The sequence below is a fragment of the Spinacia oleracea genome, chromosome 6 (genome assembly GCF_020520425.1).
Source record: "Spinacia oleracea cultivar Varoflay chromosome 6, BTI_SOV_V1, whole genome shotgun sequence".
In the NCBI taxonomy this organism is placed as follows: Eukaryota; Viridiplantae; Streptophyta; class Magnoliopsida; order Caryophyllales; family Amaranthaceae; genus Spinacia; species Spinacia oleracea.
In genome coordinates, this window is record NC_079492.1 from 136,173,123 (window position 1) to 136,193,183 (window position 20,061).

General features: G+C 36.8%; 3 protein-coding genes and 2 long non-coding RNA genes across 8 annotated transcripts; 4 read left to right on the plus strand and 1 right to left on the minus strand.

The window, feature by feature from the left end:
* Window positions 1-1,221: 1,221 nt before the first annotated feature.
* Window positions 1,222-2,271, plus strand: LOC130464336 (uncharacterized). The gene is made up of 2 exons (XR_008924711.1): window positions 1,222-1,570; window positions 1,858-2,271. It is a non-coding gene; the product is annotated as an uncharacterized lncRNA (long non-coding RNA).
* Window positions 2,272-5,461: 3,190 nt separating this feature from the next.
* Window positions 5,462-12,149, plus strand: LOC110794743 (fatty acyl-CoA reductase 2, chloroplastic-like). Its single transcript, XM_021999699.2, has 3 exons — window positions 5,462-5,639; window positions 11,429-11,532; window positions 11,719-12,149. The coding sequence occupies exons 1-3, from the start codon at window positions 5,543-5,545 to the stop codon at window positions 11,935-11,937; spliced, it is 420 nt and encodes a 139-aa protein (XP_021855391.1). The 5' UTR covers window positions 5,462-5,542; the 3' UTR covers window positions 11,938-12,149.
* LOC110794761 (uncharacterized) lies at window positions 7,741-11,298 on the minus strand. Of its 4 annotated transcripts, none has more exons than XR_002535116.2 (4): window positions 10,859-11,298; window positions 10,385-10,457; window positions 9,621-9,779; window positions 7,741-8,068 (listed from the first exon to the last, which is right to left on the minus strand). It is a non-coding gene; the product is annotated as an uncharacterized lncRNA (long non-coding RNA). The 4 variants fall into 4 exon arrangements; XR_002535117.2 differs by having other exon boundaries at window positions 9,621-9,793; XR_002535118.2 differs by having other exon boundaries at window positions 9,621-9,793; window positions 10,393-10,457; window positions 10,859-11,297.
* A 14-nt stretch (window positions 12,150-12,163) lies between the features above and the next one.
* Window positions 12,164-15,531, plus strand: LOC110794742 (fatty acyl-CoA reductase 2, chloroplastic-like). Its single transcript, XM_021999698.2, has 6 exons — window positions 12,164-12,557; window positions 13,019-13,218; window positions 13,309-13,409; window positions 14,206-14,419; window positions 14,581-14,742; window positions 14,887-15,531. Exons 1-6 carry the CDS (start codon window positions 12,438-12,440, stop codon window positions 14,990-14,992), a joined length of 903 nt encoding a protein of 300 aa, XP_021855390.2. The 5' UTR covers window positions 12,164-12,437; the 3' UTR covers window positions 14,993-15,531.
* Window positions 15,532-15,557: 26 nt separating this feature from the next.
* LOC110794793 (protein CHROMOSOME TRANSMISSION FIDELITY 7) lies at window positions 15,558-19,409 on the plus strand. Its single transcript, XM_021999755.2, has 6 exons — window positions 15,558-17,209; window positions 17,320-17,563; window positions 17,672-17,767; window positions 17,894-17,962; window positions 18,062-18,411; window positions 19,067-19,409. The coding sequence occupies exons 1-6, from the start codon at window positions 17,064-17,066 to the stop codon at window positions 19,191-19,193; spliced, it is 1,032 nt and encodes a 343-aa protein (XP_021855447.1). The 5' UTR covers window positions 15,558-17,063; the 3' UTR covers window positions 19,194-19,409.
* Window positions 19,410-20,061: the final 652 nt, after the last annotated feature.

Here is a 20,061-nt window from a genome sequence, read left to right on the forward strand (position 1 = left end):
TATTATTTCTCACTCCACCCCTATTAACCCACCTACCCCCTACTCCATACAAAAAATAATTAAAAATTCAACCCTTACTCTCCCCCAACCCCACCTCTTAACCCAACCCCCACTAACTACATTAAAATAATATCTGTTAAGATATGTTAAGATATTAGATATTATTCTGTGAATATTCTGTAGAGTCCTAACTATGGTGAGTTACCTAATGTGTACCTAGGGTTTAGGTAACTGAGTTGTACTATATATACGTATGTTATTAATGAGAATGATACGAGATTACACAATATTTGACATGGTATCATGAGCCTAGGTTAAAAACCCTAGATTTTTTTTTCCGCAAGAAATTTGAGAGAGTGTAGCCGAGTATTGAGAACAGCGACTTTCTTCGCTTGTTGAGTATTGAGATTAGGAGTTAGCAATTCCTTAAGTATCACCATGAGTTCCGATGAGGAGGCACCACCAAAGGTCATCGCCGCCGCCGTCGACCTAGACTACTATCTCGGGTCAGGCGACGGCCCCGGTATTGTTATCACCCCTGTGAAACTGAGAGGAGCATCGAACTACGATGAATGGGCCAAAGCCGTTCGTCGCTCGATGATTTCAAAATTCAAATTTGGTTTTCTTGATGGGTCTGTGAAGGAGCCCATTACGGACGAGACGAAGATGAAACATTGGATTGCGGTCAATTCGATGGTGGTGTCTTGGATCACAAACACCATTGACGAGAGTTTGCGTTCGAATCTGGAGGACTTTGATATTGCTCACGAGTTGTGGAGTCATTTGAGGACGCGGTACTGCGTCGTGTCGGGCACCAGGGTCTGCCATATTAAGATGGCTCTGAGTGGTTGCAAGCAGGGCACGTCTGAGGGCGTCATGGAGTACTATGGCCGCTTGTCGAAGGTATGGAAGGAGTACGTACAGTATGCACGAGTTCCCAGGTGTGTATGTGCGGGTTGTACGTGTAATATAGCGAAGCAGGTGGGGGACATTCACGATGAAGATCGTCTGCACTATTTCCTAATTGGCCTGGATGATCACTATGAAGCCATTCGTGCACAACTGTTAGCACGATCGCCGTTGCCAGGACTCGACGAGGCGTACCAGACGGTTATGAATACCGAGACCATGCGCGCCAAGGCTGCGAGAGGTACGGAGAGTGTCATGGCGGTCAAGGTCGAGACTAAGGCTCGGTCGAGGTCGGGAGATGTCAGTGGCAGATTTTGTGGTCATTGCAATCGTGAGGGTCATGAGGAAGAAACTTGTTATCAGCTGATTGGATTTCCTGAATGGTGGGATGAGAAGAAACGAGGTGGACGAGGGCCTGGTCGAGGAGGCAGGACGTCGATTAGAGGAGGCAGAGTAGCTCGCGGGGCAGCGTCGTCGACCAGTGGTGTCGCTCGTGCCAATGCCGTGAGCAATGCCACAGGAGGGGCGACAACCACTGTGACGAGTGGAGACGGATCGCATGGTGCAGTGACGACAACCAATCATGAGCTTGTTGGGGTGACGAAGGAGCAAGTCCAGCAAATAGTTGACATCTTGTCACGACCTTCAACCAAGTTGCAAGGTAATCTTGATTTACGTTGGATTGTTGACAGTGGGGCATCACGTCATGTGACGGGTGATATTTCAATCCTGAGAAATATCAAGACATCAAGAAATCAACAGGTTGTGTTGCCGGACGGTCAACCTGCAAATTCAAACCAATATGGTTCGGTGGTCTTGGAGGATGGTTTCGTGCTCGATAATGTTCTATTTGTGCCTAAATTGAACTGCAATTTAATTTCTGTAACTCAATTAAGTGACGAATTACATTGTGCTGCTCAATTTACTAACAAAATGTGTGTTCTTCAGGACCGCTCGACGAGGATGGTGATTGGCGTAGGTGATCGACAGGAAGGACTATATTTTTTCCGTGGGGCTCCAAAGGTTCGTGTGCTAGCAGTGGAGTGTGTGGTCGACTTGTGGCATCAACGGATGGGGCATCCGTCGGAAAAAGTGTTGCAGTTACTTCCTCATGTGAGTCATAAGATTAGGAAGAATAAAACAATTTGTGATGTATGTCCGCGGGCGAGACAATGTAGGGAGAGTTTTCCAGTTAGTGTTAGTCGTGCTAGTCGCACATTTGAATTGGTTCATCTTGATTTATGGGGACCCTACAAGACTCCCTCGTCTTGTGGGGCAAAGTATTTTTTTACCATTGTTGACGATTATTCTAGAGGTGTGTGGATTTATTTACTGAATAATAAAATGGAAGTTGCATCGACATTTCTTAATTTTGTTGCCATGATTAAGTGTCAGTTTAATAGATCCCTTCGGGTAGTACGCAGTGATAATGGTACTGAATTCAATTGCTTACAAAATTATTTTCGTCAACATGGGATTCTGTTTGAGTCGTCGTGTGTTGGGACGCCTCAACAAAATGGGAGAGTCGAGAGAAAACACCAACATATTTTGAATGTTGGGAGGGCGTTACGTTTTCAAGGAAATCTTCCAATAAAATTTTGGGGGGAATGTATTTTGGCCGCCTGTTACTTGATAAACCGTACACCTACCCCGATCCTTGACAATAAAACACCTTATGAGATGTTGTTTGGTAAACCACCATCGTATGTGCCTATCCGAGTGTTTGGGTGTCTGTGTTATGCATATAATCTCCGGTGTAAAGGGGATAAGTTTGAGTCTCGGAGTCGCCGATGTGTGTTTTTGGGTTATCCGTTTGGCAGGAAGGGATGGCAACTTTATGATCTAGAGACACATGAGTTCTTCGTCTCACGGGATGTCAAGTTTCATGAAGGGACGTTTCCTTTTGCAGATGAATCGGATGTGTTGCCACCGGTGCATGATGGTCATGGGGGGCTTGACCATTGGAGTTTGGATGAGAGTGGGACTACGGGTCCTGAGACCGTGTCGTCGCCTGCAGGTGATACTGCTGGGGTGTCGCCGCCTACAGGTGATACTGAGGGAGTGTTGTCGCTTCCGGGAGCTGATGAGGGGGTGTCATTGACCAGTGGTGACGACAGGGGAGTGTCGTCGCCTGTGAGGGAGGAACAACAACATGAAACACCTAGTCGAGTGGATTCAGACGTCGTCTCCTCACAGACAGGTGTAGAGGAAACGACGGGTAGTGACGAGAGTGAGACAAGGCAGTGTGTGGAGGATACGGAGTTAGGAAGGGGGAAGCGTGTGAAGTTTCCGTCGACAAAGCTGAAAGACTGTGTGATACATACAATACGGGAAAAATATAGTACTTCCGACAAAACACCTACGGCGTCATCACTCTCAGGTACTCCTTATCCTATCACATATTTTGTTAATTATGAGCGTTTTTCGTCAAAGCACAGGCATTATATAGCAGCATTGCAAGAAGGGCAAGTTCCTAAGAGTTTTAAACAAGCGATGCAGCATGAGGGGTGGCGTCAGGCAATGGCCGCTGAAATCGACGCGTTGGAGGAACAGGGGACATGGACGTTGGAAAATTTACCGGAAGGGAAGAAAGCACTGGGGAGTAAATGGGTGTATACTGAGAAGCGTGATGAGGATGGGAATTTGTTGAGACTGAAGGCTCGATTGGTATGTTTAGGGAATCATCAGGAGGAAGGGTTGGATTATAATGAGACATTTGCTCCCGTCGCGAAGATGGCGACAGTTCGAACTTTCCTAGCTGTCGCAGCTGTCAAACAGTGGGACGTGCATCAGATGGACGTCCATAATGCGTTCTTGCACGGTGACTTGGAGGAAGAGATCTATATGAAGATTCCTCCTGGATTCCAGAAGAATCACTCTGACAAAGTGTGTCGAATGAGAAAGTCGTTGTATGGGTTGAAACAAGCACCTAGATGTTGGTTCCAGAAGTTGTCGACGGCATTGACGCACTATGGATTTCGACAGTCGCTGTCCGATTATTCGCTCTTTACTCTGTCTAAAGGTACGTTGCAGCTGAGTGTGCTCATTTATGTGGACGACATGATTATCGCGGGCAATAACAAGTTTGCGCTTGAGAGTTTTAAGGCATACTTGAAGGAGTGTTTTAAAATGAAAGACCTCGGGGCTCTGAAGTACTTCCTTGGGTTAGAGGTGGCACGAAGTAGTCAAGGGTTCTATGTATGTCAGAGAAAATATGCCCTCGACATCATCTCAGAGGCCGGATTGTTGGGAGCAAAGCCTGTGGACTTTCCCATGGAACAGAATCATAGGTTGGCATTGGCAGACGGGCCAGACCTGTCGGACGGTGAGCAGTATAGGCGTCTGATCGGACGTCTGGTTTATTTGGCTGTCACGCGACCAGACGTTGCCTACTCTGTACATGTCCTATCTCAATTTATGAAAGCACCAAAGGAGGCACATTGGGAAGCAGCTTTGCGAGTAGTGAGATATTTGAAGAAGTGTCCGGGTCAAGGTATACTACTTCGGTCGGACAGTGCGTTGCAGTTGGAGGGGTGGTGCGACTCGGATTGGGCAGGGTGTCCAATGACGCGTCGGTCGGTGACTGGATGGTTTGTGTCACTTGGTATGTCGCCAGTTTCTTGGAAGACCAAGAAACAGCATACTGTTTCTCGGTCGTCTGCTGAGGCAGAATATCGGTCGATGGCAGCTCTGACGTGTGAGTTGAAGTGGTTGAAACAACTACTACGCGACTTGGGGGTGACACACGACCAAGGCATGAGGATGTATTGCGACAGTCAGTCTGCGTTGCATATTGCACAGAATCCGGTGTTCCATGAAAGGACAAAACACATCGAGTCAGATTGTCATTTCATTCGAGATGCAATCAAGGAAGGGATCATCAGTCCGTCGTACGTGTCGACGAAGGTTCAGTTAGCAGATATCTTCACCAAAGCGTTGGGGAAGGCGCAATTTGAGTTTTTTTTGAACAAGATGGGCATTCGAGATCTACATGCTCCACCTTGAGGGGGGATGTTAAGATATGTTAAGATATTAGATATTATTCTGTGAATATTCTGTAGAGTCCTAACTATGGTGAGTTACCTAATGTGTACCTAGGGTTTAGGTAACTGAGTTGTACTATATATACGTATGTTATTAATGAGAATGATACGAGATTACACAATATTTGACAATATCCCACTATCAACTACTACCTATTAAATTAAATAAGTCAATTCAAGTCCCTTAAACTCTGTGCCGGTCAAACCGGGTCGAGTATTCCGGGACGGAGGGAGTACAAGTGATTTTCAACAAACTGGTTTTTTAGAGATTGTTTGTTATCGTTATTTTAAAAGTTTTTATCGTCGGTTTTCAAAATCAATATATAATGCTAAACTAAATCATAATCGATCCGTACAAGATTTTTAAGATCATAAAATCAAAAACTAAAAACTGATAATCTTATCGAACGGGCCATATATAATAATTGAAATATACAGACTAACCTGAGTATTAAGCAGTATATATATTGTCGATTCGTCGTATTTGACAATTTACAACAAGCATCACATTTCACACCACTGCATCAGTATATCCCATACATAGTATTATAAACGTGAACGAGTATTCTTGCCTCCATTTGTTGCCAACTATGTCGAACAAGCCAAATGTTGATGGAGTTGGTATCATCAATTTTCTCAAGTTCAAAAGTTTCTTTATCACAGGATCTACTGGTTTTATCGCCAAAGGTAAGCATAATCCTCCCCCGCCTTAGTTCATCAAATTTTTTCTTTGTCTAATTCCTTTGTTGATTAATAATGCAATGTGATTTAAAGGAGATATATGTGACAATTACATCGTACAGTTGTTTTTATACAATAAAACAAAATGTTATTGCTAACGTAAATAGATTTTTACCCTCCTAAAAAAACTGTTACAAACTAAACTTTGAAATTATGAAAACGTAAATACAGAAACTAGATTAGGAAGAGTTAATCTCTGCTCTTAGGATAATATTAGCCCCCACTATATTGTTGATGGGATTCAAAGCTAATCAACCATTCCCAAACATGTATTTTAGAAGAAACTAACATTGATTAACGTTAAGTATGTCATTAAATGGACTGTGTGCGTATTGATTAATAATATTAGCCCCCACTAAGTGTTAAGGCTTGATTAATAATATATACTCCCTCCGTCCCTTAATACTCGCACCGGTTTAACCGATGCGGAGTTTAAAATATAACTAGTGTGTGGCCCGGGCGATGCCCCGGTTGCTACATTCAATACTTAAGATTTTAGATTTTTCTTGAGCTCAATATTTGACCAAAATACATGTATTTCATAAAGTGAAAATATCCATGAGGTTCGTTAATTACAAAGACACACTACGTCATTTATCATGCTAAGTAATTTTTCAATGTTTTTCATGTTTTAATGCTATAATTGTCATTACTTTTTTTAAAATAGTCCAAAGAAAATAAAATGTCATGTAAAAATTTAGTTGTGTTAAGACTTATGTTAACATTTATTTATAAATTAATGTGAATAAATAAACCACAATTGGTGGTTGGTTAAGATGGTAATGAAACTTATCTTCTACACATGAGGTCTTGTGTTCGAATCTCATTGCATTAGTTTTGGTTGTCTATGACATGCCATAACACTTGGTGAGTGGATGATGTGGCGTAAAAGGGAGAGTACTATGTGGCACATATACATTTTTCACAACGCCTTTTAATATATTATATAGATATTGGTAAACATTTCCATTTATAGAAGCGGTGCAAGTATTAAGGGACGGCCCAAAAAGGAAAGCGATGCGAGTATTAAGGGACGAAGGGAGTAGCTATATTAGCAACGTCATCTCATATTCAATATATAAGGGACATGAGTATATGTAAAGATAACCAAAACATCATTTCTCTTCCATGTGGGAGAATACTCCTACACACATAAGTTGAAGACTACTATCTAACAAAAACAAAACAACGTTAACCGGGAATGGTGAACGGGTTGGGCAGGTGTGAATACCCTCTCTTCCATATACAAAACCCGGCCCACATAGAATTTTTACAGTCATCGCCGATCACCATCCGCGGTCACCAAGGAAGGTACATAACCTAACGTCCATATCCGCCCAATAATTAAGAGGATATATGTCCATTTGTTTTAACGTAAAACATTATCTAAGGAAAAGTACTATGGTCAAATAAATTAATGCGGTTAGTTTTCTTACAAGAAAAATCCGGAGAAAAAAAAATGAAAGTGGAAAGAAGAAAAAAAATGAAAGAAAAAAATGTATATGGATGAAGGGAGAGATAAGGAAATATAAGGTACGAAAAATATAAGGAGAGATAAGAAAATATAAGGAGAGATAAGGAAATATAAGGAAATATAAGGAGAGATAAGGAAATATAAGATAAGAAAAAAAATGTGGAATTCCTTCATTTCAAAAGAAAAATGTGACTTTTTTCACTTCTGAAAGGAAAATATTTTCCACCTCTTAATCAAACAAAGAAAGAGAAATAAAATAAAAATTATTTTATGACCCCGCATGTGAATGTGCCACAAACCATGCATTGGTCGGAGGTATCCCTTAATATAATTATAACTAGTTTTGAGCCCGATGCACGAAACTCTCTATTATTTCGTAGTTTGAACAACAACCATTATAAAAGTTTCTTTTGCTAACCATTTAATTACGTAGTATTGTGGTACAGAATATCATTTTAATTATTGAATATGACAAAATTTGTCACATAAAACAGCTACTCTGTATAACTTGTGGATAAAAATGATAAGCGCGAAAAGAAAATTTTGAAAAAATAAAGGCATAAAAGTGAATGGTTTGTTTTAAAAAAAATGTTTTATTGAATAATAATTTGTACTTGTAGCATTTACATAGAAGTCTCATTATTCTAATAGTTACGTAGAAGTTAAATATTTTGAACAACAGTTTTAGTATTACATTCTTTAATAGTTATACCAAACATAACAGATAAAATCAAACAGAATAGTTACAATCTAAAATTATTCATTTTTTAGCTTTTAATGTTCAGTACACCTAATATAAGAAACAAACATTTTATCCTCATTTTGTTGACGTCCTGCATTCCACACCCATGACCCTATTCCTTTTCTATCGATATTTGAATCTTATTCTTTTCCCTTTAATCTGCAAAAGAATGGTATTAGTTTTTCATTTTATACACATGTATAAAATGAATTGAATCGTAAAATTTCAGTTCGAAAATAAACATCAAAAGCGCATGCAAGGCCATATTATAAGGAGGCAATCTGTCTGGAACTCCTTTTTTTCTTACGGTTGGAGTTCTTGTTTAATGAACAATAAAGAAGCTTCATTCCTCACTCTTTTGTAATGTGTAGATCATACCTCCCCTTAGAGTGTGTGCAGAGAACATTAACTATATATTGCATATTATCTAATGCAAAGACATGGACTATAGAATAAGATATGTTCACTTATCCTTATCCTTACAGAATTCTAATGCTCACAAAATTATATGCTCGTAATATTGTTTAAACCAACTCTTAGACACATACAACATACCATTTGAAGCCCAATCATTATCATGTCCAAACCATATCTCTGGATCTTCCCTCTAATGCCTAACAGTCATACAATGAAGTAACAACTCATACAATGAAGTAACAAATCACTTTTACTTGATTAATTTTTCACCTTTTCTGTAAGTAATGAGTCAAGCACCATTATCAAAGACAAAATTAAAAATTCTAGGAAACAAATATTTTTGGAAGGTTAAGTAGCATGAGCAGGGTGATATTTTTACAATACTCTCAGTCGGAAATAGAAAAAATTACAAATTCCTTAGTATGCCTCTTTAAAATTATGCAAATGCAGTATGGTATACAGATACTGCCAAGGTATCATAAGGCCAATCCTTCCCTTGATTGCCTACCTCATCATACCATGGCCAACCCATATCCCCCTCCAATGTCCTATAGATGTGATATATATAACACACAAAATAATTTGACTCCTTCTCTATAGGCGAACACTTGAATTGAAGATGAGAAGCACACACACCATTTTCTTGTTCGCTCATGATTAGCCAAAAAATCCTTAACCAACTCAGATCACCAGTACGACAGTTGAAATCAATGATCTATAAACCTTTTGCTTGATTTCTCATAGCAGATGTAAGTCCCTAGATCTTCAATTCATTATCCAAATGTATACACTAAACAAAAAAATTATCCCTAAATAGTTACTCTTAAACCTTCTATTTAATTTCTTAACTGCTCTCAATCTAGACTTTTCTATCCGAATATATACAAATGGTTGCCGACATCCATGCTTGCTGCTTATCTCAAGCAAATACCTAATGCTCCACTATCAGTTGTCACTCTCCGACTATCTCCACAGTTTCACATAAATCAATTACTACACAGTACACAACCGTTTTGCCTATTCCGAATCCGCTAACTATGAAACAAAGGCACCTTCCGTTTCCAGCAGCAGCGACCATTGATTCACATATCCTTAAACGCACAAATTGTATTACAATCACGTAAATATATGTAACAACAATTTCACATTTTCATACCCTGATTAATAACTAACCTACTTCCATCAAAGTTTAATTGTAGACACAAAAATGAAGCGTGAAATTGATTAAAAACATAAGTTGATACAATCCAAAGAAGAATGAGCACGACTAAAGTGAAAATGGAAAATTTGATACCGTTTCGAAGGTCAATACTGGATTCTTAAGTGTTGATGCTGAAGAGAATGCCTTCATATCTGATCTCACTCTTAGATGTCAAACTAATAACACTGCCGATGTAAGATGGCGGATGAAGTCGACTTCGAAGCTTCGGCCGCCATGATTTCAAGTTTTTATCTATGACAGACTCACTATGAGAGATAAGAAGAGAGATATTTCATTTTTGTTGACTCTGTTTAAAAGTGATTTATATTTCGAATTCAAAACACATTATACATTTCAGATATGGTGAAGTATAGGGAGCCATTTATTGGAAGATTGAATCCAAGAAACAGAAACATGATAGGTGTATCATTTAGTGGAAATACGAAGTAGTGTCGAATGGACATACAAAGCACATATTATATTGCTTTGGAGAAAGTGAGTTAATGGGATGAGTGAGGGGTTAATTAACACTAACAGACATAGATCGAAATTTCCAAGATCCTCATACTTTATCCAAAATTGATAACTTGACAAAATCATAAATCTCATAAAATAAAAACTCCATCCTCTAAATTGATGCAACAGTAAAGTTTAATTGTATAAACACACACATTACATGTTCTAGATCAAACCTACTACTGCTAATAATTCAAGAATCCAACGCCAAATTGAATGAACATACAAATTACAGGTTCTAGATCAAACCAAGTACTCTTTCAAATAATCCAACCTATACCAACAAATTTCTCCAATCCAAAAAATATTTTCAAATCAAATAATAAAAATGAGGATTTTACCTAATTACCTTATACTGAGATTTCCATCTGGACCGTCCACCATCAATTCGTTAAAACGAAGTCGTACAAACACCTAATCCAACAAACCAAACACCAAAAAATGTACAGATTATTGACTTTTTGGAAATGAATAACTCCCAATTTAAACTTGAAAAATTGAAATTCAACTGAAAGCATATCAAATAATCTAATAAATTACTCATGAGCAAAAATAATCGCAGAAAGAAACATTCAAAACAAACTGAATTTCAAGTCCAAAAAAATCCCAATTCTAAACTTTCAAGACACGTGACTTAGGCTCCGTTTGTTAGGGCGTAAAACGATTTTCCCATTTTCAATCTAATTTAGAGTTTTGTATTTTCGAAACTCGAAATTCAACCTAAATTAGCAAAAACAAACCTGCAAACTTCATGACCATATAAAATAAAATTAAGAAAACAAAACGAAGCATCAATTGTAAACCAAACTTCGTACCTGTTCATAAATTTGGAATTCATATGCTTTGCAAAATTACTGTTAATTAGTCTCGCCTGCTTTGCAATTTAATCTCGAAAAATCAGAACTGGAGGAAGACGGAGGTAGAGAAATAAATATGGATTGAATTGGCGAATGGAGTAGGAAAGGAAAAACAAAAAAAATTAGAAACTGACTTTTTTGGAGAAGGAAAATGAGAAAGAAACTGTAATTTTGTGAGCAAGGATAAATGACACATGACTACGAAAGAGAAGAAGCGTCGTTTGATTGATTTTAATTTGAGATTTGAAATCTCATAATTGATATATGAAATTGGTTGATGCAATTTGGATATACCGATTTAGTAATTTTCCAGAGTTGTTAGAGGAGAGAGTTGGGGGTTGAGGGTTGAGGGAGAGAGTATGCTCGTGAACAGACATCTTGTCGTTTCATCTTCGTTGTTAAAACTTTTTTTATTTAATCGACTTTTTTTTTTAAATGTAATTAAATCTTAAAATTCCAAAGGGGGCCACGTGGCACTCCAACTGGCCTGCTATTAAATATTAGAATAGATTATGTGTGTGGCTTCAGTTTTTGTTGAGAAGTTATTGCGAGAAGTTCCGGATGTACAAAAGATATTTCTCCTCGTGAGGGCTAAAAACGAAGAAGCTGCAATGCAACGACTAAAAACTGAAGTAAGTTGTTTTAATTTCTTTTAAAATTTCCTTGACTTGACAATTTGTACAATATAACCGGATTAAAGTTTCAATCAAAGCTCCTACGTTTTTACAAGAAGAATCGTTACGTGACGTTTCCACGTGAATATCTTAGAATTAAAATTAAACTCTAATCCGACTAATCTATGACTTGCTGATGAATAGATCATAGATTGCGAATTATTCACACGGTTGAAAGAGGCGTACGGAGAAAGATACGAGGAGTTGATGAGAAGCAAATTGGTTCCAGTTGTTGGTAATATATGTGATCCATGGCTTGGTATGAATACCAATGATGTTCGTGTAATTGCAGACCAAGTTAACGTTATCATAAGTATTGCTGGGACTACCAAATGGCATGAAAGGTTTTGTATAATGAAATGACATAAATGAGGTATTACTTAAATAAATCCATAATTACATACTCTCTCCGTCCCGGAATACTTATCTGGATTGAATTGGCGAATGGAGTAGGAAAGGAAAAACAAAAAAAATTAGAAACTGACTTTTTTGGAGAAGGAAAATGAGAAAGAAACTGTAATTTTGTGAGCAAGGATAAATGACACATGACTACGAAAGAGAAGAAGCGTCGTTTGATTGATTTTAATTTGAGATTTGAAATCTCATAATTGATATATGAAATTGGTTGATGCAATTTGGATATACCGATTTAGTAATTTTCCAGAGTTGTTAGAGGAGAGAGTTGGGGGTTGAGGGTTGAGGGAGAGAGTATGCTCGTGAACAGACATCTTGTCGTTTCATCTTCGTTGTTAAAACTTTTTTTATTTAATCGACTTTTTTTTTTAAATGTAATTAAATCTTAAAATTCCAAAGGGGGCCACGTGGCACTCCAACTGGCCTGCTATTAAATATTAGAATAGATTATGTGTGTGGCTTCAGTTTTTGTTGAGAAGTTATTGCGAGAAGTTCCGGATGTACAAAAGATATTTCTCCTCGTGAGGGCTAAAAACGAAGAAGCTGCAATGCAACGACTAAAAACTGAAGTAAGTTGCTTTAATTTTGTTTAAAATTTCCTTGACTTGACAATTTGTACAATATAACCGATTTTAAGTTTCAATCAAAGCTCCTACGTTTTTACAAGAAGAATCGTTACGTGACGTTTCCACGTGAATATCTTAGTGTCTCGCAATAAAATTCAAATTAAACTCTAATCCGCCTAATCTATACTACCTCCGTTTCTGAAAGTTTTTTTACGCTTTGGAAAATGTGTCCAAAGTATAAAAATTTTGACCGTAAATTCTCATTATTGTATACATCAAAACGTTACATGTAAGACCTTGTCAGATTGGTCTCGGTATGTATTTTCAGAATATCAATTTTTTATAATTTTTTCACATACGAAATTGGATATATTAGTAGTTAAATATTGCATTGGAGTTCGTGCAAATAGTAACTGTAAATATCTTTTTGAAACGGAGGAAGTATATGACTTGCTGATGAACAGATCATAGATTGCGAATTATTCACACGGTTGAAAAATGCGTACGGAGAAAGATACGAGGAGTTCATGAGAAGCAAATTGGTAGCAGTTGTTGGAAATATATGTGATCCATGGCTTGGTATGAATTCCAATGATGTTCGTGTAATTGCAGACCAAGTTAACGTTATCATAAGTATTGCTGGGACTACCAAATGGCATGAAAGGTCTTGTATGATGAAATGACATAAATGAGGTATTACTTAAATAAATGCATAAATAAAACAAGTCAAAACACTTTCTTGCTTGTATTACAGATACGACGTACTCCTTGATCTGAACGTGAGAGGACTTTCAAGACTCCTGAACTACGCAATGGATTGCAAGAAACTTGATCTTTTTCTACACGTATCAAGCGGTATGTCTATTTTCGTAATATAATAACTAATTGATATTGTGAATCTACATATCGAGACACGGATCGAAAAAGTCTCAAATGCATATGTTTTGACCCAGTGGTGGATCCAGGATTTGAGAAATGGGGGTACGAAATAAAAATTCCTATATAGTCTACCAGCGAAGAAATTTGGGTCAAATTTCGCTTTAAATAGGATCCAAAAAATGGTATAATTTCAGTATAAAAAAGGGGGTCTAGCGTTGTACGTGTTCACAAATTTAATTTTTTAAAATTATATCCTATGCAACTGATTTTAGTTAGGTATAAAAGTGAAATACATTACAAAAAAAAAAAATGATCTATCTATGTGATTGGCATTAACCGAGTTAAACGGTTGAAAAAGTAAAATCATTTAAGTGCTAAATAATTGGGGGGAAAAGTAGAGAAAAGTATGAGTTACGTTATGAGGAATTAAACCCTAGACCTCAAGCTTTAAGATAGCTAATCACTCAACCAACTGAGACAACATTTTTGTTGGGAGGGAGAATAGCGGATTATAATTATATATCAAAAACTTGTCAAAACTGTTGTTGTATATTTGTTCGCGGATCCAGGGAATGAGTGGGGGGAGGGAGGGGGAATTGTACCCTTATACACCCCCTAGATCCACCACTGTTTTGACTTATATATTTATCACAACTACGGAGTAGTATTAAATTCTATTTTCCTTGAATAAAAAGGAAACAGATGGAGTATTCTCGTCGTGGCATTAAATTAATCTCAATTAATATTTGTGGGTTGCTAACTTCTTATATAGCTTATGTCAACCGGGAAACATTAGAAGTTGTTTTGGAAAAGCCTATAGTCCTGTACGAAAGCATTACGGAGAGGCAAAACAACTCGAACTCAAACTCGCCTACCTTACCAGTAGAACTCGATATAGAGAATGAACTAAAGATGGTTGCAGAATTTGCTTCAACCATTCCAAACAATCAACTGCCTACAGAAATGGCTAAGTTAGGAATTAGAAGGTAACATAAATTTAAAACTTGATTTTTATTTTCTACCAAGCAAATGAAAATTAATACTCGAGTTATTAAATTTAATAAATTATTTTGATTTTTTGTTTGTTTGTGCGAATGAGCCATGTACAAGAGCAATGTAAATCTAATAAATAATTTCGTATTTTTAGGGCTAAAATTCATGGATTGAGCAGCGGTTATCTAGTTACAAAGGATATGGGGGAGATGTTAATAACCAGACTAAGAGATAAATTGCCATCGGTTATCATCCGTCCGCCTTTCATTGAAAGTTGTTTTAGAGAACCCGTATCTGGATGGATCGAGGGATATAGGTATGCATGACTGACACCTAATTAAATATCGTACCTACACATACTTTCAATCTTGACCATTAGACAAATTCAATACTTCATTATACTGGTATTACATGTACAGCTTGTATTACTTATTATAATGAATTCTCGTACGTTACTCAGGGGCATGGACCCGATGATCATATCTTATGGAAAGGGACAACTTCAAGGGATTTGCGCAGACCCCGCATCAATTCTTGATGTTGTGAGTAGAGCTGGCAAAAATTGACCCAACCCACCAACCCAACCCGAACCCAACCCAATAATAAAGGGTTGGGTCAAGATTTTCAACCCGTTTAATTAAATGGGTCAACCCAACCCAACCCGTTTAATTAAATGGGTTGGGTCAGGTTGAAATTTTCAACCCGAAAACAACCCGTCTAACCCGTTTAAGTGCAAGCAAGTATGTAATATATATATGTATAATGTGATTTGAAAGATTTTATTTCTCATTTTCCCTTCAACATTGAATAATTATTTGACGTTTTGATTCATGTCAAATACATATTGAAAAATTACTTTTTGCAATGAGATATGCCATAACAAAATCACCTCGCAATTCTATAGTCAAATCAATTTACAATTAAAAGTGGGAAAAAAAAATTAAACGGGTCAACTTCAGGTCAACCCGTTTATAGTTGGGTTGGGTTGGGTTGAAAATCTCAACCCGTTTAATTAAACAGGTCGGGTTGGGTTGGGAAAATCTCAACCCGTTTATAAATGGGTCGACCTGATTTCGACCCAACCCAACCCATTGCCAGCTCTAGTTGTGAGTATTAGGCCCGGAATTAATTATCATTATTTATTTTATATGTATTTAGGGTCGGCTTAAACATTTTGAAAATTGAAAACTACTACTTATGGTTTATATAATTTGATTTTAGTTTTCTACGTAGTACTTTAGAAAACTAGAGTAATTCAAAAGTATTAACCAACGGGCCATGAGTTTTTTATTAAAAAAATATAAGCTAATGTTGTTGTAGGTCATGTAACTAGTACGAGCGAACTTAATTTTCACCAAAACAATGAACTTAAATTAGCTTAAACAAGTTTATCATTAAGTACTAGAAATAATGCAAGGGTGACAAGTTCAATATTGAAAAGTAGATCCTAACTACATAGTTAGATTCATCGAAAATGATAAAGGTCGTAACATGCGACCTTTAAGCCGTGTCACAATGATGACATGGCATGTTTATGTGTCATGCTTTAAATTGGAATCTAAAATATTTAACTTATATATTCTATTATATATGTTTAAAATAAAGGTAGAAAAATCTTAATACTCCGTATTCTAATTTGTTTATTCCTTTATATCGATTACCTTATTTACATTATTCCTTTATATCGATTACCTTATATTCTATTATATATGTTTAAAATAAAGGTAGAAAAATCTTAATACTCCGTATTCTAATTTGTTTATTCCTTTCACCAAAATTATTGTTGTGTCATTATGGTGGGTTAGTTTGCTTTAATTAAGTATTTGCTAAAATAAAATACATTTTTTAATTGTAACCCCGATTTTGGTGGGTTAAGTTAGCTGTGATTAAGTATTTGGTAAAAAAAAAAAAAAAAAATTCTTAATTTGTACCTATTGCCAGTTGTTACTTGTTTTTTCATTAGTGTTGTTGTTGTTGAGCCTACGTAATCTTTTCTGTGATTAAGTTATTTTTTGTAGTTATTCTTATTTATTTTGACTTTTTCCCTTTATGACGTTATTCATTGTGGTTGTTGACTGATATTCTTTTTTGCTTCTTATTATATTTAGTCTTTTCTATATTGAAACACCAAAAGTGTATTTATTAAAATAACTTTATGTGCTCCTTATAGAATAGAAGAATGGATATTAGATTATCTTGTTAGTGTGATTGAAAAGGAATTTTGGATTTTTTTAAAATAAGTAAGAGTAATCCAAAAACAGAAACATGCAATTGCTGATTTTTTAGGTCGAGACGGTCTAAAATTAGACAGAATTGGATAATCGGGTCTGGATCCCAGAAAAAATACGTCCAATCCCGATCCAAGAAATGAGAATACCGGTCAGTCAGTCACAAATCTATTCCAATTCTGGTCAAGTCCGGTCCGATGTTGGACCAGTGCACAGTTCTAACAGGGGCGGTTTGGCCCAATATTTTGGCGCGAAAACATAAATTTTCTCACTTCCCCCTATTTTGTTTACGAATCACATAAAAACGAGAATGGCGGGAGATTAAAATCGCAATGAATCGGCAACATTCAGCTCAGCTAGCCATTTCTAGCAAATTAAATTCATTGCTAGTTTTGAAGTGACGAAAGAGATGCAAAAGACGATTGAATCTTTCTTCAAACAATCATCTACTCCTTCGTCTATGCCACAGACTAGCAATTTCAATGATTTATTCGACGGAATTAGGGCACAAAATCACCCAGAAATTCGAATTAAATACACCCGTCAACCCACCAGGTAAGTCAATTTCCCCCCAAATTATGCATTTAAACTTCAATTCCCATGTTTAATTCATATCCAGATCGTGTATTTAGTTCCAATTGAAAATTTCGGGCTTACCAATTTAGGGTTGGAGAATCGACAAGTGATGGATTAATCGAGGAAGAGAAAAATGCAAAGAGTGAGAAATCGAAAGGGAAAATTTTGAACAAAAAGAGGAAGTATGCGCAGTTCCATTTGGAATTGGGTCAATCTGATTTTCTTCTTCATACATGTAAAATTTGTGGGATGAAGTATTCTAAAGGAGATGAAATTGATGAAAAGGTTCATAGTACATTTCACAAGAATTATACTCATGGAATACCATTTAAGGTGAGTTTTCTACAATGCTAGCCCTTTAATTTCTTTCTTTTTCAATAATCAGTCTTTTTTTTAAAAAAATCGATTTATATTTAGTTAAACTGCTAAATTGGTTTACAGGGTTGGCGCCACGAACGAGTTGTTCATTTGCCGGCACTCAAAAGGGACCGTGTTATCCATGTATTGAATTGTGATCCCCCGGCTCAACGGAAGAAGGTTGTGATTTCACTTCATGTTGTACTAGACCTAGATTGTTCCTGCATTGTTGATTTTATTGTTTTTGGACAAGAATAAGATGGTTGTTTGGTAAATCTAGCTTTTTGTTGGGACAATTTTGTAAAGGTTGAAGAGGTTGTGAAGATGATGGAGATTGAACTCGGTGATGGGTGGATTTTCCATGAGCTTTGTCAGGTTTGTACTGAAACATTGGAGTTATCACTGTATTTAGTGTTTTGGAAATTGTTCTGTATGTGTTGATTGTTGATTACTTCTCTCCAATGGCCGTTGCAGGTGTATTTATTTATATCTTCACAAAGAGTTGCGGCTTGTATGATTGTGGAGCCAATTAACACGGCGCACAAGCTCCTTTCGGACTCGCTGCCAAAAATCGCTGATGGTGCTAGTGGAAAGAAAGTAATACCTAAACCAAAGACATTGCAGTTTGGAGAGGTATGCTTTCAAAGAGAAGTTTCCAGGAAAGGCTCTAATCATAGAAACTCAGATGCAATGGATTCTAACTTACTTGGATCCATTGTCTGTGAAGAGGAAGCTACACCTGCTTCTTGTGGCATTAGGGCTATTTGGGTTAGTCCATCAAACCGAAGAAAAGGCATTGCAACACACTTGCTGGATGCTGTGAGGTATTTTCAGCTCTTCCAAACATTTCTTAATTTGCACATAGTCTTGTATGAGTTTCTATGATTGTCTCTACATTTACTGTTAGATTGTACTACGTATATGTTAAGATTATTGAGGTTTTTTGTTTTTTTGGTATATTGATAATCTACTGAGTATTAGTGAATGCAAATAGCATGCTGGACATAGGTAATTAGGTGGTAGGAATTGATAATTATAAAAGGAAAGAATAAAATCATAGCTAGGTAAGCATCATTTAAGTGGCAGATTTCCTCTTGAAGCTAATATAAACTCACGTACCTTGCGAATCAGAAGCACATATACTACCCTTTGTGTTTGAACACCTCAAATCAACTAATAACAGAGTGGCTATCACTTTGTTGGAGCTTTAATCCTTAACTCTTTCTGATGAGACGTTGCTGTTGAGGGTCATATGTTCCCCATATTATCATGCAACTTCATGTTCCTCCAAATTAGTCTAGGCGACATTAACTACCATATAATGTTTGAGGCTTAAGAGGAGACTTTGTTTATGTTTCATAATGCAACAACTATCCTATCAGCAGAGCTGTTTCATCAGTTTTCTTTTGATGGTAATCTGATATATAAGTATAAAAGTATATTTTACATCCTTTTTCTGATGTTTAATTATCCATGCAGGAAAAGCTTCTGTACAAACTATGTTCTTGAACGCTCTCAACTAGCATTCTCTAATCCAACCTCAGCTGGAAAGGCATTGGCAACAAATTATACCGGTACAGGATCTATATTGGTGTACAAAACCTAGTCATTTAACAATATTCTCCAATATGTTCTTAATGTTTAAGTTAGAATTTCACAAATCACACTAGTTTTTATTCCTGATTATCCTGCAAAATCTCTCTATCTTGAGTTCTGCTAGTTACTTAGCTTTGTAACTGAAGTACCAGACTCAGGAACGAAACTATGATCTTCGACAAAGTCAGCCTTTTGCGCATAAATATCATTTGATTTCTTCTGCTTATAGCATTATCCTATTGAATTTGATGTATTATTAGATCTGCTATACCAACCCAATATTTATCTACCTCAGAGATGAATTATACTTGCAGAAGTTCTTTCTCCTCTTCATTTTTCATTTTTTTCTTCCTCTTCTAAAGTAGGGCCCTGAATCATTGACCCATATAATTGTTCAATTCTCGGCTTGTTTGCGAAGTAACAGGCCCACTTGTAAGCATGTTACTTAAGATTTTGTCACCTCAAAAAGCTAACCCATTTTAATATGTTGTAGTCTATTTTTATTAGGAAAGTGAACCCAGATGGACTACCTGGAATCATCTATTCGGGATGAGGTAAATATATTTTTGCGTAGTTGTGATATGGAAACATAATGGGTGGATGAAATCATTGTACATCCTCCTGCACTTCCCCTAAAGTTCACATTTTTGTGTGCATAGCTTTACTTTTTTTTTAGCACTTTCTATTTTTGCGCAATATTATAACAACTGCAATCTGCAAATACATATTTTCCCCCATTTTTTATGAGTGGCTAAGAAGACAACTTCAGCATTTTAGCATGGGGGAAATGTTTAACATTAAAGTTATGGGTTGATTAGATTAACTTGTAAAGTCTATTGGACAAGTACATTGCTTTGTTTTTATTGGTCCAAAACTTC